Source organism: Myzus persicae, unplaced genomic scaffold, assembly GCF_001856785.1.
Source record: "Myzus persicae strain clone G006 unplaced genomic scaffold, MPER_G0061.0, whole genome shotgun sequence".
In the NCBI taxonomy this organism is placed as follows: Eukaryota; Metazoa; Arthropoda; class Insecta; order Hemiptera; family Aphididae; genus Myzus; species Myzus persicae.
The window spans coordinates 658,285-677,823 of NW_019103967.1; the positions used below are offsets into that span (position 1 = coordinate 658,285).

Below are 19,539 nucleotides of genomic sequence, written 5' to 3' on the forward strand. Positions count from 1 at the left end.
ATTAGTTATCCTTTTCAATTTACTATATTATTGTTATGCAGTGCTTAAGTGAAATAACACAGAATTATATAACATTAACTCGATGAAGTGAAGAAAAATAATCTTCCTCCCAATCAAAATTGAACAGGGTATAATACAACTTATTTTAACTCAGATATTATGTTACACCACAAACTTAGCCTGTGGTTAATTTATACCTGTGGTTATAAACATACATAAAGTATAATTTTTCTTCCCTCACTGCCAATAATATTGCCTAAGTTACGTCTATGCCAATTAAAATATTAAAAAAAACCATGCTCATAATAAATCGATCTTAACCACTCTATTACAATATATTATTTTTATTTGTGTATTTTAAGCACCATTATCTCATAAAGACTCAAACGCCAATGCTGGTGGCTTTTTGTTTCACCCCCATAAGTTTGCACCCTACCCAATTGTACGTATTGACCGTGTTAATGATATTAATCTGTATATCTAGTACATATTACTATGATTCATTTTATGACGGATATAATATACTTTATATTATTCTTCTCATTTGTGACCAATTTATCATCGAGCTTCACCCGTCATCCGTCATTCTCACTGCCGAGTGAATCGTTTGTATGTCAGTTGCCATGTTTGCTCCTTGTGCACTGTGCACAAGTCAGCCGCCGAGTATGTTTTTTTAATCCGAAAGAACGTATAATGTTATATGAAAACTAATATAGGAAGGTATATTATATGAATATAACATATGATATAATATGAATAATACAACGTGACGTTAATGCACGATTAATACGTAATGTGGCCGTTGGCTTAGCAATGATGACTGATGGAAAATATAACCACTCACTGCGAGTATACCATATTATACTATTCAATAATATCAACAGCGGTCACATCTGCCAAGTTCACGGTTGCCACAGTCACGTATTCATGAAAATGGTCACCGAAGCATTTAAGAGATTCGCAAATCGTCGGGTCGTATCAAACACTTATTCTGATTGGCTTATTAAAATGCTGTTGTAGGTTTTTAATCGTATCTATCAACTCGATACAACGGATACTACGGAATTGAATATATTCTGGTGTATTCCTGGTTTCCGGTTATTCACTGATAATAGAGATAATTCTAATACTATAATAGTTTATTTATTATTATTTATTTGTATGTATTAGATATCGACAGTGAAAATATTATTTCGGAATACATGATAAGACATTACGCAGTAATTGTGAGCACTCCCCCTTTATGGTTTCGGTTAGCTTCTAAATGTCCATCTAACGAATAATGTCAGGTAAATAATTGATTATCATCAACAATTAATACACAATACATATACTTATTAAATTAAATGTGTATAACCTACTATGTACTACCTACTTTGTACTGAATACAATCTATCAATGTTGTGCTTTTAGGTAAATATTATTTATACTATTATTAGTATTATTAACTTATTACAAAATATGAAATATAATTCAGAACTATAACGTCATAATGTCAACATGAGAATAACTAAATAATTTATATATGCTATGCCCACAATAAGATTGGCTGATGGTTCGAAATATTATAATTCCGTTCTCGGAAAAAATCAATTTATAAGGAGTGACATTGCTCTTCCAGTATGACGTATACAAGCGAGGAAGTTTTGTTGTTCAACAAGTGCCCCTCGCCAACCTAAAAATATTTTGAAACAATTATTTTTTTTTGAAATAGCCATGTAAGATTATTAATATTTATTAGAAAGCTAGTTTTAAAATGTTATATTTTATTTTAATACGAACTCTAAACAGGTATTCAAAATTGATCTAAATAGGCTTTTTTTAATTGATCCAAATGGGTCTTGGCCATATATTATATAAATCTTAGCGAATTATATGAGTATTACTTATTCTAATAAACACATAAGATTCGTTTGAGTACAATCCATGGCGTCAGACTTGACAACTTAACTCGTGAGAATATACAAAAGTAACGAATGCGCCTCTTGAAATTGTACAAAATGATAGGTATCAAGTATTTTTTTTTCGCACAAAAGTATTTTTTCTTATCTTAAACACCACGTAATATATTCATATATTTTAATGCTAATTATAATTATTAAAAAAAAAAAAAATAAGGCGCTATTTACAACGAATTATCTATAATATGATAAAATTATATTATTTTATACAATGTACAAAAAAATATTCGTCTATTTTCAAACGAATATTTATAATAGCAATATATGATATAACAACAATTATAAAAACAATTTGTGCTTTTTATATTTGTTTTGTAAATTTTCTATGGATATTTTTTTAATCTTGCTATATTATACATGTATGACGTATATTGTATGAGGTAAACCTTTTTCGACAATATTGTTACTATCTGACGACGACGACAAACCGGAAATGGAAAATATTATTGTCATTTTCACGCGGAAGTTACGCGCTGCAACCCACGCCGGACAGGAACTCATTGTTACTCGTACGAACGATAAGACTCAACGTTGTTCCGGAAGGAAAAAAATTCACAATAAGGGTCTGTCGTCGGCAGACCGCTGCTGTAGTTAAAGGTTAGGTTTTCCAGACGGCGGCACGGAAGTTCCGCCTTCTTTGGGTTATTTATCTTATGGGCGTACGTTTTAATATAATATATATATATATATATATCATATTATATTTAAACATACATATTCAAATCGTTTAGCATGCACATCTACTCCACCTGCCTATTTACCCATATCATATAGATACGTATGTCGACAACGCAGCGCGCCAGAGTAACTTGGCTCAATGAGATTTAACGTATAAAAGATATCACGATAATAAATCGTATAATTATGGTGTTGTGGAAAGTTTTATGTGGTCGCATTTTCGAACGATTGTAGATATTTTATTGACCGCTTTCGTGGTTTACTCAATCGGTCAAATAGTCATCCATGTTTTACAAAATAATATTCGTGCAACACCGTCTACCACCGATTTGAAAGTTAATGGTTTTTTAATCGGGATTTCACAAACTTGTAAACATTATAACACTTACACACACACACACTCATATATGCATTCCATATATTATATGCCATAATTTTACGATCTCGATTAAACCTAGAAGTTAGAACCAGAAGGACGGCTTGAACGAAATTATAGTGAAATTTAATTAAGTTTTAAACGTAACTGTTATAATAATAATTAGTTAATTGTTTTGTCTGCGCCCTTTTCTTATTTGAAAACGCTTGAGTATATAACTGTATATTGTTTGATAGTTTGCACGAAAGTTTTTGTTTTATTTAATATTTTTTTCCGAGCAATAACTTTTGTTTACACATTTATTACTATTTTAATTTTTATATTGTCATAATATTGTTTGTACTCATCGTACAGGTAACTGATCTAATGAATTTTCAAATAGAATGGTTTTTACTTATTAAGTAGCCAATTTGATGGAAAACTGTTCTTGAATATGAAATGTATCATTTCTCATTTTGACAGTATTTTAAGATTGAGTACACAACTGAATGGTGTATTAGAATTGTGGCATAAGGGATGGTGAACTAAATGGAACTGGTAAACAAAATTTGTTCATACATTTATAATTATTTAATTAAATATTTGATATATCGACCTATAACGTGTAATTAAACAAATTATAAAACTTGGTGTATTTTGGTGTAGTAAATTTATCGCTCAAGACGACAGATTACCAATAGTAAAACTCAAATAGATACTTATAGTTTAATCTCCGATCACATCATACAAAAATCTTCTTTGAAAAATACTGATATTCCAATTATGACTTATAAGTTATAACTATACAACTGTATTACCAAGTTAAGAATTAAAGATGTTGAATGTTTTCCGCTGCAGTTGTTCAACAGTATGCTGTATTATGAAATATTTTAGTAAATAATGTATAGTCATAATGATTGGACTTAACAGTGCATAAAACGTACATGATCCATCCTAATGGACTAATAACACCGGTCGACATCATTTCATCGAAAAGTGCATTATCATACATTATGCATGCGAAAAGAGTCGAAAAAAAAACAGACGGCTGGTGTGAAAGCGGTCATGACGCAGGTACAGCACTGTCGTGAAGACGGCGAAGAGGAGGGATGAGGGGAAATAATAAAAATCCACAGGTAATACGACATTAATATTATTATTATTAAAAAACGTACCGAACGATCCCCGCGTTATTGCATCTCGGTGTCTAGATACTGCACCCGTCATAATAACATTATTATCGGTCTGCACTCTCGCCTCGAATTAATTTTCTTTTTTAATCCACTCTTTCGCAGGTGTCGGATAAACATTTTCTCAGCAATAAATCATTTCAAACGCGATTAATTACTCTACATGAGCGAGAACTGCAATATATTACAGAACGGAATGTTTTTTGTGTTTTTTTTTTTACAGGGACTACATTATTATTACGCCGCCGAAAGAATACCCGAATATTCTAAAACTGTTTATTCGCTCCAAACAAACATCGGCCTTCTGTATTGTGGAAAAGAGATTGATATGTTTTATCGTTCGTCTCTAGTACCCTCGTCACATCCGCCCATGCACCGCTACAAAGCTGGTCGGTATTTCAAAACGAACATAACAACAACAACAACAACAACACTGTATTTGAAAGAGCAGTAATAAATAGATATTAAAAATAAAAATCGTTTGTGTGTTTAAAAAATTGAACTCCTTCAACTTGTTTGAATGGGTAATCAAAAAGAATTTTTGATCCTATCACTAACAATGTACTATTAAATATTGTATTGAAAGCATGGAGAGGATGCGATAGAACCAATAGATGGTGCGAACATTTACTAGACCACAGACAGTGTTAAAACAATTTAACTTGACTCAATTAAAAAACAAATAAATCTACTTTTTTATTAAATGTGCGGACTACGAGGATATAAATTGTATCTATATTATTTAACGTTATTTTATAACCATACATAACAGAAAGATTTATAATTATTAGTATCAATAATATAATGTTAGATTATTTTTATTTAAAACAATATAAACATTAAACAGTGATTACTAATATTAACGTATAGAACCATAAATTTAATTTTTTTTTCATATTGACATGATGGATTGTTTTTGAAAAAAATTAAGTTATTTCAATAGTCAGATAATCTAGTTAAGTCCCTAAGTTAAGTTACTAATTAGTTTGTTAAAAAAAAATTAATTGTTTCATTATAAGTTAACTAGCTCACCTTTAGATATAGCCATAAAAGTGATAGACATTTTGTTCGTTTCATTGTAAACTGCTGTACATGTAAGTGAGTGTACTAATTTCGATGAAAAATAAAATCGATTGAAATATTGGGTTACTGTTTGTCACGTCGCGAACATTGAACATAATATTCAATTTATCAATTCTCATATTGTAATATTCAAGGTATTACGTCTATAATAATAGATACTAAAAACAAGCTGCAATTGTGCCACTGCGGACGGAGTTCCACGAAATTTGGGGACTGATAATAATAATATTATTGTGTTGACGAGCTTGCTAGTTTTACGTATTTATTTGCTACGTTACATTTTTCGATTATTTTATGTCATTCCGACATTTCACAAGAAATGCGACCGCGTATTATATAAATTATAAAAGAATAAAGTATTTCGAATAATAAAACGTTTCATTACTAGAGCATAGATTTTGCAGACGTTCTTTTACGCGAGTACCTAATCGTGTCATTTAAAAGGGACTTTTTAAAATGATCAATTTACTGTGGTCTTAAAAAATATTGACCATTTTTAATGTATATTTTGAAATATTCGTACTTGATATAATTTTGTAAAATGTTTCAAATTCAATTTATTTGAAGCAGTTTTTTAGATTAGATATAGTTCGAAACGAAACGAATATTTGAATGAGCCAAATTTAAATAATATAGTAATATATATCAATATGATGCCCACGGTGATAGAGTGCAGTTCTGTTTTTTACACTAGTTAAATAACTTATATTAACATTTTATGGAAAACTATTGTTAATAACTGCGCTGGATCTCTTCGAATTTTTTAATATTAATTTATTTTTAAAACCTTCCAGTTGAAGTCTTAATATTGAACAATTGAATTGTATTTAACCATATATGCCTCTATAGTTAGTCAGTGTTTATATTCACGAATAAAGTCAAATACACAGCTATGTTGCCTGTCATGTCTTGTTGGGTCCAAAAGTTGAGATCGGCCCAACTATTGACATCTATTGGTTGGTCAATGATACCAATATATCATGATTACAACGGCCGATCAGATCAAAATAAAATCCACACGACACTATAGATGACTCAGCTGTGGTCTCGGCTTGAGAGATTTTTGCGGTACCACAGGATACCATGATTGCGGAGAACACCAATAACCAGGAAAAAAACAGGTAATGAGATGTATGTGAGTGTGTGCGAAGTGAGAATTTGAGACCTTGGTTTAGACCTTCCTGGCGGGCGGAGGTGGAGGCCACGAGTGCCGCTTGCTGCGGCCGCGGTACTTACACATGAGCACCCGTTTGAAAGCCTGTCGGAACACTTTATTGAATATGGTGTAGAACACCGGATTGACCATGGAACTGGCGTAGCCCAGCCACGTGACTAGATCAATGAGGCCCTTGCTGATGCCGGCCTCACAGTTCGGGCACACAGACGGCAGCAGGTTGAGCGCAAAGAAGGGTGTCCACAGAAACACAAACGTAAAGAACACAACTCCCAACACCTTAGTGGCCTTCTGCTCTAGCCGGATGATGCGGCCGTGCCGGTACGAGTTGCGGATCATGACGCTTGACCGGCTCGCGTTGTTCGACCGTTGTGGCGTCGCTTGCTGCTGCGGTCGCGATGGCAGGCCCAGCGTAGATCCATACCGGACGAGTGGCGAGTGCCGTTTTCCAGTGGCTGACGTCATGTTCACGGTTGGCGTCTGCTTGCGAATCGGTTTTTGCGTCATGGCCCGGCGCAACGGTTGGACACCACCCGAGGCTACAGCTAACGTCGTCGTCTTGGACGCGTTGGACGTAGGTGACCACACGGTCAATGTGTCCACTCGCGTGGCAGTCTGTGGATGTCTTTGAGTCGGTGTCTTGGTATGTGCCGTTCTTGCAGCCAATACAGGTGATGGGGAGAGTGACGTCACCGATGCCGCCGTCACATTACGGGTGGCAGAACCACCGCTGTTTGCGGACTCAGAACGTCTGCGACGCAGTCGTCGGCGAGGTGGTGGTGGCAGCAGACAGATCTCTTCGTCCAGACCAGGTTTCCGTTGGAATTCCTGTTTTAGTAGAGTCCCTACGATTTTTGGCCCACTATCCACAGTTGCGGGCCCGTTGACGTCTGACGAGGTGGGTCCTGTCCGGCTCCTGGTCAGTTCGTCCTCGTGGAAGCTCCGGACTCGAGTGGGTCGTCCCTGGTGATGGTGCTGCTCGTGGTGCTGGTGATGATAGTACGGGTGTGAATGGTGGTGATGGTGTAAGTGGTGGTGGTGGTTGGGGCCGTCAAACCGTCGGCGCATCGATTCGTGCAACGTGCCCGACCGTCGCCGCCGCCATCGCTGCCGCTTGACCCGCCTACTCCGTGGAGTCCCTGTGGAAGTGGACGCGTTTTCTGAGCACATCGAATCACAAGCACCTACTCCTTCTACTTCCAATTCTAATTCTTCTTCTTCTTCTTCACCATCTTGTTCTTCTTCGTCGTCCATGTCGTCAACGTTACATAAACCGTCTTCGTCATCGTCGTCGCCATCTTGGCCACCACCGTTGTCCGACAATCTGTAGATAAAAAAGAAAAATGATTCATTAGAAATCAATAAACGTAGTAACCATTTAAGTCAAACTGATATATTTTTATACGAGTATATATATACGAGTGCCATTATTTCTACTCTTGTTTTATCGGGTCAGTTACAATTGTGAACATCATTGATATAGTCACTATTAATAGATCAGAAACGTTATGGGCTTATGGCTATATTAGGAGGAAAGCTCGAGAGATAATTCAAGTATCATCACGAGCATAACTGAATGAAAACATTGATGCTATTGTATTAGATAAATTTCGCCAGTACGTGCTATCCTATGAAGTGTTCACCTTTTCATGGATAACAACGTTGTTTATCACAAATTAGAAATTCCAAAACAACTTATTAATACCCAATATACTACCCACTTGACACGAGGATGTTGGAAATTGTATAATTTGGAAAAGAGACAGTGTCTGGTTAATTTATTTATGTAGTTACTGATTAGTATGATCTTAAATATTTATATCAGGGATGTGGAAAGCAGTTATTATAGTTAGGTGATAGGAAAAAATAAGATGATAATAAGTGTACATAGATAATTTAATCAATATTCTTAATATTTACAAACGCCTATATTATATTGTAAATATAATTTAAGCCTTGTTTGAATAAAAAAATAAATACATAATCACAAATAATAAGCCTTTAATAATAAAAAATATTTTAATGATAATTAAATAAACACTTACAAAATAATCTGATATCAAATATATAAATAAGTAAATATTATTTCTAACACAATATAATAAGAAGGTATTAAATGTATAGATTGGATTTTTTGATACTGGTTGTATATTTTATTTATTTAGTTTATGGTTACTGATTACTTATATTAAGATGTATGAGTATCATTATGGTTGCGTAAGTTAAGAGAAATTTTGATTTAGTAGAATTTTGGTGGCATATCATAAATATATGTCAGTTATTGTAAGTGACTCACATAATGTTGATAAAAGATTTTGTTGTGTTCACGTGTGAGATTATAATCTAGTTGGCATCTGTTTTAAAAAGTAATTTAATGATAACTGTGCTTTAGTCGAAGAATATAGGGTTTATTGAAATATAGCACGTAAAGAGAAAAATGTAAGGTTTTCGGTTCATCTTCATTATTATTGAAATATGGAGGGAGAATTGATAGGTATCTTTAGATGCTTAGTTACATGATATAAAGTGATATATTTTCAGTTATTTTTTCTCCCCCCAAAACTAGAAAGAATGTTATTCAAACACTATTAATGATATTAAATGTTCCATCTATTGCAGTGACACATTTACAATTAATATCCAAATATTTTGACTGAAAAATAATGTTAATACAGCATGAACATAATTATTGTAAAACCATTTAAATTTTTTTGCACAACTTCGATAAAAAAATTGCTGTATTATCTATTTTTCATACTACATTTGGTACAAAAATTATATCAAGCCAAGATAAGTAGCCAATTATTTATGTTCTTATATTCTTCGTTCACATTGTCTTTATCAATATGGTAACACCGTCATATTTGTAACAATGCCAATTTGCTCTTTGTCCAACAATATTATAGCAAGTATAGATTTTTGATGACATGAATACTAAATCAGTTAATTTCATCACAGGATTATACTTATACAGTTTATTAAGTACTATAATATTATCTATATAATTACCTTATTAATAAATTGATTATAGCACTATTCATGTATTTTTCTTTTAACGATTGATTTGACATTAAACATGCTCCAACAAATTTATACTTTTGCATTTTTTAAAATTATATTGATTATTGAAACATAATGTTTTACTTAGGTATAGTATTATTTTTTGCAGAAGCAAAAAAAAATACATTTTATAGGTAATTAATTAGATACAATATTTAAACGTTTGAGTTCAATGAATAACAATTTTAAATACAATTTTTCTGAACCTTAACACAAAATACGTTCTGATGATTAGATTCGTATCGTCAGATGTGTATCGTGATGCATTTCCTTGGATTTATTTTCCTTGATTCCCTTTATCGTTCACATATTCGTCCGATGTTCAAATAACAGACAAACTATAGAAACTATATTTGCAACCCCGGACCGTTCATGCTATAAAGTTCATATCTCAACTATATAATATAGAATGCATGTAGAATGCCTACTATCACTCGATCTCAAGTTTATGAAAATACTGCATATTTGTTAGCAAGACTTCTTTACAGCTCACTGACCTCACCGACGGTTCATAGATAATAACAATAAAAAAAATCTCACACATTCTTTACCCAGTCCTCTGGGAACGCTCTTGAACCGAAAAAATCAAACACTATACGCTATTGAATTGCATGTAATAAATAAATATATATATACACCAATATGGGTTTACGGTCGTCTAATCGTCCGGAGAGTATATTTAATATATAAGTGTACCTAGTCCGTACACGTATGTTGGCTAAAACAATCGAAATCCTATCAGTATTTTTTATGACACGTATACGAAAACAATAACTCGACATTTCTCGTGTTGAAATTGTATATCGTTCATATTTTATACAATGCGGTGGCTATAAAGCGGTGGACGCATTTACTTTGGGTGTGTTTTTTATTTCGTATCTATTTTTGAGAGGACAACGAATATAATTATCAAATTTGGTGCAATAAAGTCTTCAAGTGGGAAACTAATTATATCATGTAGTAGACTATTATAGATAATTTCATGTTTATATATTATTTCAATGGCTGGTCTGAAAATTGTTGAAGGGGAGAGATTAAACATATTAAAAGTAAAGATTTTTAAATATATACGAGGACATAATTAAATCTATTAAACAAATAATTTAATAATTTAACAATTTTTTATAATTTATCATAAGAACCCACCTATATTATTTTCTAAAGAGGTAGGGAAACTGCTCCTCCTCTTCTGTGCTCATAGGGATGGGAACCAATTTTTTTTATAAATTATTATAATTTAAGTTAATAAAATCAAAAATGTATTCATGTCTCCCATGTATACACTTGACTTAAAATTGAAATATGTTTTAAAAATAGTCTTATCGCCTTACTGGATTAATAATTTTACGTTAGAAATAGCAAACTTTAAATTGTCTATGTTGCGCATGTTCGACAAAAACAAAACTTTGTAGTTTTGAAGCTTTAACTAAAACACGCACCCAAAGTTATCATAGAATATTGAAGGATTATAAATAGATACTACATACGCCTGTATTTTAAAAACTATTTATAAATAAGCAAAAGTTTTCAAATGATGATAATTTTTAGTCATAATGCTTATTGGTCTGTCCATTAATATTTAATAAAGATGTATTAAAGTATGCATATTATAGTACGTTTTTATACACAGACATTAAAACTATCACAAAACTTTTAAACTTGATGTAAGCACCATGACTTAAAAAAAAATCCAATGTTATGATATATAGGGAATCCACTCCCCCCACTACATTATTCCTGTTATAAATAATACTTCATAGTTTATACACATAAGTGTATTCTATAAACATAAACAAAATTGGAATTAGTGGATTTTTATTTCTGTTTTCATGATATTACTAATTTTATTTTTGTTGATATTTCTATTATAATTTCGATTTGAGATTTTTAATGGATTACGATATTTGGAGTATTATGTTAATCATGGTGATTCTTAATATTATTAATGTATTTTAGTACTCAAACTGAGTTATAAGCTCATGGAAAATGCTGCAGTAACTGTGCGAAGATTTTGAGCTATTATGGGCAGTGAATTGTTATGAATTTATGAAGGTTTCACATTTATATCGGAGAAAATGTTTATGAAACATCCTGTATTTTAGTACGGTTTTACATATTTCTGAACTTCAAATCCTTTATTTTTTGTTTTTAATATTATATTATTATAATATTAATATTTTTTAAATTTTAAATGAGTGTCGTAAGATTTTATTTTTTTTTCCAACTTTCACATTAATTATGTTTTCGATTTATCACGCAATTACTTGCTGCCTGCCTATAAAATATATACGTAATCATCTATTCCTGAAATTTTCATAAATTTATTTTCGTATTTTATTTGGCTCACGGCCGCACTTGGTTTCAATTGGATCGTTTCATAATTTACATGTTACTTCTAAAATAATTTAAATATTTATCGAATTAATTAGTTGTGAAAAGTCAGTGTTTCGTAGTTGAATGCGGCTCATGCTCTATAACCAGCGAAACTTCTTAAAATGTATTAAGTGAAAGTTTAAAATTGAAATTAGTCGTTCTCAGTTAGAATATAGTAACAAAAGTATAATAACTTTGAGCACTTGGCATGGAAGAATATTATTCGAAGTCTTAATTCAACTTACAAAAATATAACAATCATTACCCATTCAACATATCACATATAGATATTTTAGTTTAACTGGAAAAAAAATAAATGTTTAGTTTTGGTCTAGACTCTATTATTATTTTATGAAAATTGTAATAACGAGAAAGATATTGATAAGTACATATATTTTCTTGCAGCTATAAAACGTTTTACTTCATATTTTAGATTTTTAAACGTTTTTATTTTTTATCACATTTTACGAAAAGAGTAAAACGCCAAAAGCAATCAAATGTTTAAAAAATAAATATGTATATATTTATATAGAACAGTTTTGTTTATGGAACAACATACAAATAATGATAACATCTAAAATGCACAAATAACGTACGACATTCCAAAATTACGCAACATGAAATAATTAGTGATTAAATGTTGATAGTGATAGGCAAGTTGTATAACATTGTTCATAATAAATTTGGAATGATTTTAATAAATATAATGTTTGGATAAGCTGATCTATGAAAACAGCAGCATCCATTCAGGGATAACCAGAAATAAAACTGAAATAAAAGTCGAAACAATATATTTATTTGATTGTAAATGAGCAGTTGAACGAGGCATTAATTAGGTGGGTATGAATTATATTTTACGAATTATGGTTTATTGAATATTATTGATATTTCATGTCATTATTAATACATGTTTAGCCTACGGCACTTGACCATTGTTTCATCCCGTCTTATATACCCACGTACAACATAATATTATGATACTCCATTTTTTATTGACCCATGGTCTTTGATGTTGTACATAACTCTTAACCGTAATAACTCGCTTGAGTATGAACATATCGTGAAAAACGGACTTACCTACTTAGTACTTACCTACAAAGACTGCACTCTCAATTGTGTTTACTTTAAATTTGTCAGTAGGTCAATTTACGTAATTTAATATCAAAGCTGACAACTCAGATTTGGTTACGTTAAACGTGAATTCTCTATGTTAACGTTTGTAAGATGGAGACACAATACATTCAAGTGTGGCGTATCATAATATAATATAATGCATCGTTTCATATTACAGACTTATAGTAAGTGTGGTACTGAACTTTTATCACACTATGACGGTAAGGTGTTATGATATAATATAATAATAATAATATGATACCTACACGTACCTACTTTTCCAAGCCACGTCTTTGACATGGCGGCGCTTATAATAGGCCAGCTATAATATTCTTTAAGTAAAATCAGGGTTCTTTAGCTATACATTTGTTATTTTTAATTGGTTTATTTATAATAAGTAAGTACAACAAAAATTGTTTTATTTGCTCGTTTTACACGTTTCCAAGTGTCATCTGCGGCGATATAACTAATGTTATCATTAACGTCCACTGCAGCTAAATTATTCACTTTATATAATATTATTTTAACATTAACATAGTCTCTTCGGGCTAGGTTTGCGTTGAAGCAATTTCACGAAAAAACTATAATTGTCACGTGAAAAAAAATATCGTGACTACAGGTACCAACAATTTATATATTGTTATCGTTATTATTATCACAATCCACCACTACAAAAATCATTCGAACGATCATGAACTGCAGTATCATAATATATAATTATTATTTCATTATTATTTACATACTGTATAATATTCATATACGTATATCCATATTATTTTAGTGTGCCTTTGTAACGATCATTTTCAGTGATTCCCTTTCCCCTCATGACCCACGACTGTACGTCATGTGTGCGAACTGTGATAATCTCGAGTTTTTTTGTTACATGATATTATTATTTTAATGTATAATAATGCTGGAGTTTTTCGTAAATGATTATTCTGAAGCAACTGAAGAATATATAACTAGTATTATTAATATTATTAAACTTATTATCTACTCGCTATGTCCACGGTTCTTAAAAAATTCACTTAAGTCTAAAATATGTTTACTCCTTTATAAATTTATATAACAACGTAATAACGTGCATTATTATTCATGACGATGTTATTGTTTTTTTTTTATGTATAGTTATTGTATACACTATAATAGTATACGAACCGCATGATAAGGTATTACCATCACAGGTATTACTGTTATTATATTTTATTTCCTGAGACAGACGGATATTGCTTTTCTTTGAATGCGTAACCGTAAGTGGTTATTAACTGGGTTAGGAGATTCTGACTTTGAAATTGTATCAAGTACGAATACAAATTATTACGTTATAGAACAGCTACTCGCAAACCAGCACGACGCCGTTCACCCGCTGTTTGTTCATTGTTCACCGAGAAATTCGAAGCAATGTGCACAATGGAATTTATTTGCTAGATAAGAAAATAAATGTTACAACACTCAAAAACAAACGATGTACACATTTATTTAAAATTTAGAAATTATTGTGTATCTAATAGAAGCGATGGTCAACAATTTTGAAACTCGCAAATAAACGTTTGAACAGATTTTTTACATCGAAATGAATACTTACAAAACCATTAGACATGATTTTCAACTTCGATGTTTTCCATTTTTTACTTTATCGGATATTTTTTTCTTCTTAAATATTGAGCGGTAACGCATGCACTATCCGGCCTGTTCAACCACTATGCATAACTTTGTGATTAAAGTTGCATTTAAGTAAATTAACTTGAAATGACAAAAGCTTCACAGGTTTTAACTTAAATAGGTGCAACTAGAGTCATAATTTAAATTTCTGAATTTAACTAAGAAAAAAATATACCACTGTCGGAATAATATACTCTTGTGATACCTATATGGATTTGTTTTGAAAATTAATTCTTCTCTATCGTCATCGTAACGCTTGATCTGCAATAGAGGGAAGAAGTATAGAATCAGGGTACGAGCATTATTAAAAGTCATGTTTATTTATTGGGGGGTTAATATTTTACGATTTTATTGTATATTTAATTTTTAACTTTTTGTTGTTTATTGAGGTTTATAGGTCAACATGAAATCTAAGAGCCTCGAAATTAAAATAGAATAAAAGAAAAAAAATTAACCAATGAGGCTTATATGATGCTACGTTGGAACGATTTCATGAAAAAATAAGCCTAATACATGAAGATGTAAAGACAATGAGGTACCGAAAACGAGAAGTTGAATGTCCACGTTGTTTGTACAATATAGTATACTATTGAGATGAGCGTTTGAGTTAAAGCTGAAATTTTTATCATTTCGTACATTAGTTGTAAAAAAAGGGTAGTTATCAAAATTATATGTTTCGTTCTCGTAATGTTTTACAGACTTACGTATAATTTATATTTGACTCAAATCAACAGCCATAACTTATATTACAGATTTTGCATTCATGTAAGAATGTAGATTTGTATTTAAAAAAATAAATATTTTGATTATATTATATACTTTTTGATTCTAAGTTTTTTTGTTATGTATACTTGTATGCATAGTTTACAATATTATGCTTGTGAGATTAATATTTTAAATATATCAATGATTTTTAAAATAATGTAACGAAACCAAACACTTGTTTCTAAATACTTTTTTAAAAAGTTGACTACATATCTTAATTTTTCATACTGTTTTAAAGTATCTTGAATGACAGCACTACACTGGAATTATTTTCGTTCGTGTTATTAATAATGTAATATAGTATAATTACCAAAACAAGACACTTTGAAACGCTTCAATTACGTAGTATAATGTAACTCTTGAAGCCATTTGCCAATATTGTTATTTTGGGTCGATGGTAACGGGACATGGAGGTAGTTATAAAGCGAGTATAGAACCCTCCTGCTCTTTAATACGCGTTTACCATCCGACTTATCTTCTACACAGAAACACACCCTTCTTATATCTACACTTAAATGAGTTTATATATTATTATACATAGTATCATTTATGTTGAAAAAGTGTTTATTGTTTTGCTTATCTGATTTGTATAAGTCGTACACTAGTTTATAATCACCATCAATTTGCTTAGCCTATAGAGCTGTTGAAATTTATTGAAAAAGTAAAATTAGACTGTAGTAGCTCAAACAATTGTGTTCAACTCCAGGATTTAAGGACGCTCAAGTAAAGTTATCAAATAATAACATTTTTCATTTTAAAATTAAGTTAAGGAAAATTAACGAATGATCAAAAATATATCTTGAAATAACAAGATTTTTAATTATATCCTTCGTAATTAGTTTAGAATGTTTATCTTTATTTGACTAATTTTGCTATATTAAAAATAATTGTAGTTGACTTTTAGAACTTTACTATTTAGCATAGTATTGGATTTTAATTATTTTTGGTTATTTTCATATTTATTATTTATATTGACTTTAGGTAATATAAAAATAAAAAAGACCTAAATAAACTGTATTTTCAAATGAGTTCAAAGTTATTTTAACCTAATGTAATCCTAAAATTTTATCTTATTTCATAATAATACTTATTATTACACAATAACATTGTTAATATCATTAATATTGCTTAATAAATGTTTAGGTCATTACTTATTAGCATAATTTTTTTCATTTACCAATTTCGTTTTAGGTTTTTTTTTACTCCTTACTCGTTCTGTTAATACGAAGTAGTATGAAGTTGATAAAACTCCAAACGTGACTCGTATAATTTTATTTATGGAATATACGTTCGATGCTAGGGGAAGTACTTCAGCCAGTATGAATTTGCTTTTACATTTACGACGAGTACCGGAGGCAGTATACGTTTCCAATGGGACTAGTACGCAATTGCAGTAGGAGTAATAGTGTGTCAAGTCAAATGGAATTTTTAGTTTATTGCGTTACACAAATAAATCATGTAGTTTAAAAAGTATATAAATGTCTTTATTACTCCATTATAGATCATCGATGTTGATATAGAATTATATTATTATCTTTATTTCCTCAACGAAAATTATACTGAACCCTTAAAGTATACAATATAGGTTCAATCTATTTGGACTCGGACATTGCAATTTTATAATTTTGATGCAGTGGACATTTGGAGGAATATAAAAGGAATTGCACATAAGTAAATTTTTTTTTTATTCAAAAAAGTGAATCTAAACTTTTATTTTATGTTCCGTAGTAAAATAACAGAACATTGGATTCTCGCACACAGAATCTTTAAAATCCAAATCGAGTGGTGACAACTACTGATCTGCATGTATTTTTTTTGACATTAACAGCATAATAAATCTTCATCATGTTATCATATATGTAGAGAAAAATAAATGGTTTTGCATGTATTGCCATTAATATGTTATTATAACTTATTTCTATAATATATTGCGAAATGTGTAGTTGTTTGAAAAAAAAATATACGTTATAGTTATACCTAATAATAATAATAATAATAATAATAATAATAATAATAAATACTGTGAGCTAATATAAATTTAATTTAATGATTATCATATAATATCAAAAATGTAAGTACATGCACCTTTTGAGAAATTATATTTAGGTAATTTTAAGATTGAACACAGTAATATATAAATAAAAGCGAAGTATATATACAAAGTCTAATGCAAATAAAATTAATAAAATGATTACATTTGATCTATACGTAAGAAAAACTAATTCTAGCAGGGATGTAAGTCATTTATTAACTTGTGTGATAAAAAAAACCACATCTGATAAAATCTAGGATCACGCACTTGTGTTTTTTTTTCAAAAAAAATAGTATAAAAATACCATAGATTAAAAAAAAAATACAAAACGCAGGTACATACTACAAAATTATTTATGAAATGTTTTAGAATATTTAAGAAGTTTAATACCTACGTTTAAATGAACAAAAAATAAATCTCTTCCGTTTGAGTCTAGATATTATACGATACTAGAAAAAAACAAACAAACAAAACGTTTCTCTCGCAACTCCGCCGTGCGTGACGGTTTACACGCACAAGAGTGTCAGACGAGATTTAATTATTTCTTACGGCTTGTAGAATTAACTTTGCGAGACCAGAGACATATTTCCATTAGGCACCCGAGAGATGCTAGGAATACCGGGATTTACAAGACAACTTTCGGTGTGATATTTTTCATGATGCGTTTTTTTTCTCCGTCAAATCATTAAGGAAAAGCTAAACGATCTTATTTGTGCGTTCGGCGCAAGAACAAGCTGTGGTAATTATTACGTAAGGATTAATTAATTACACGTTGAAAAAAATTATAAACGCTAATCACAGAACAGTATAGTCTTATTTTAGTTTCAATACTGCAGAGGACTTACACTTGAAAAAATTCCTCAGCAGTAGTCTTCGGTCTACGGTATTTATTATTTATCGTTCGTCATCCCACACTCGTCGTAATATCATGATCGGCATCTTGTCGATAAAAATGAATACTCTTTGACACCCCATACGTGACACCCTCGAGTTCAAGAATACGACTTTTTTGAATTCCGATAAATTCGTGATCTTATACTATTCTAAATACGTACTAGTGTACAGTTAAATACGTCCTAATAAATTACACTAATCTTGTAATATTTGTTTGCCATGGGTCTTTTTGACGCACAGAAAATTTCTAGAACAAACCGTTTAGAAAAATTTTAATATTTTTCAAGATTGCATTAATATTATGTTACATTTTGGCAACGAGTGTATTTCAAAAGTTTAACAAAATGTTATTATCTCTGCCACAAAAAATATTTAAAATAATATTTTCTTGAAAACGCTACAGCGAAACAAAAAAATGGATTAGCGAGATTGACAAAGGTTTTAAAGAAAGAAGCGCCGTAATATATATTTCAATGTTTGTAACTTTTTACTTTAAACCCATCGTTTGGAAATATTATGTATTTTGATTCAACTTCCAAGAGAATTACTAATTTAATAGTATAAAATATGTCCTGATTTTCTATTTATATATTGTTTATACGTTTTGTACACTATTTATATTGTCAAGTTTGTTTATAGGAGTTTAGACATAATTAATAATAATAATAATAATACTAATAATAATAATAATAATCCCATATAAAAGATAACTACAACATCTAGATAAAAAGATAATTTTTTTTAATATAATATTAAGATTCAGTTTTTAAGAGTACACCTTGCTACTACTTGAATATGGGTTAAACGCAGATAATAAGTTGAAATACAAATTTGTTATATGCATCATTATTAGTGAAAAGCATAAATCAATAACCAATATTTAATACTTATAATGTAAAATAAAAGAGCACTTTTCCCGTATGTGAATCATGCGGCGTAGTGCTCACCGTCAAATATATCATAACCAAATATTTAACATACGCAGACCGAAGAATGAAACACTACATACCAATGCATTTAAGTGAAGCCATACAACCTGATATTTAATCAAACATAATCATTATCTCCTTCCCAAAAGAAATCAATTTATATAATTTAACTTAAGACTTAGTTTAATGTGTATTATAAGCTACTGGACTAGTAACCGATGTATTTTTGTTCAATAAAAAAAGCACTTTGTTTGATTTAAATTATTATTA

At 30.5% G+C, this 19,539-nt stretch overlaps 1 protein-coding gene across 1 annotated transcript in view; it reads right to left on the bottom strand.

Moving 5' to 3' along the window:
* Nucleotides 1–2,310: 2,310 nt before the first annotated feature.
* The window catches only part of LOC111037026, a 150,505-nt gene continuing 133,276 nt past the window's right edge, over nt 2,311–19,539 (bottom strand). The window contains exon 5 of the mRNA XM_022319376.1: nt 2,311–7,765. Within this exon, the coding sequence (XP_022175068.1) occupies nt 6,439–7,765 (1,327 nt within the window). The 3' untranslated portion in view covers nt 2,311–6,438. The remainder of the gene's footprint in view (nt 7,766–19,539) is intronic.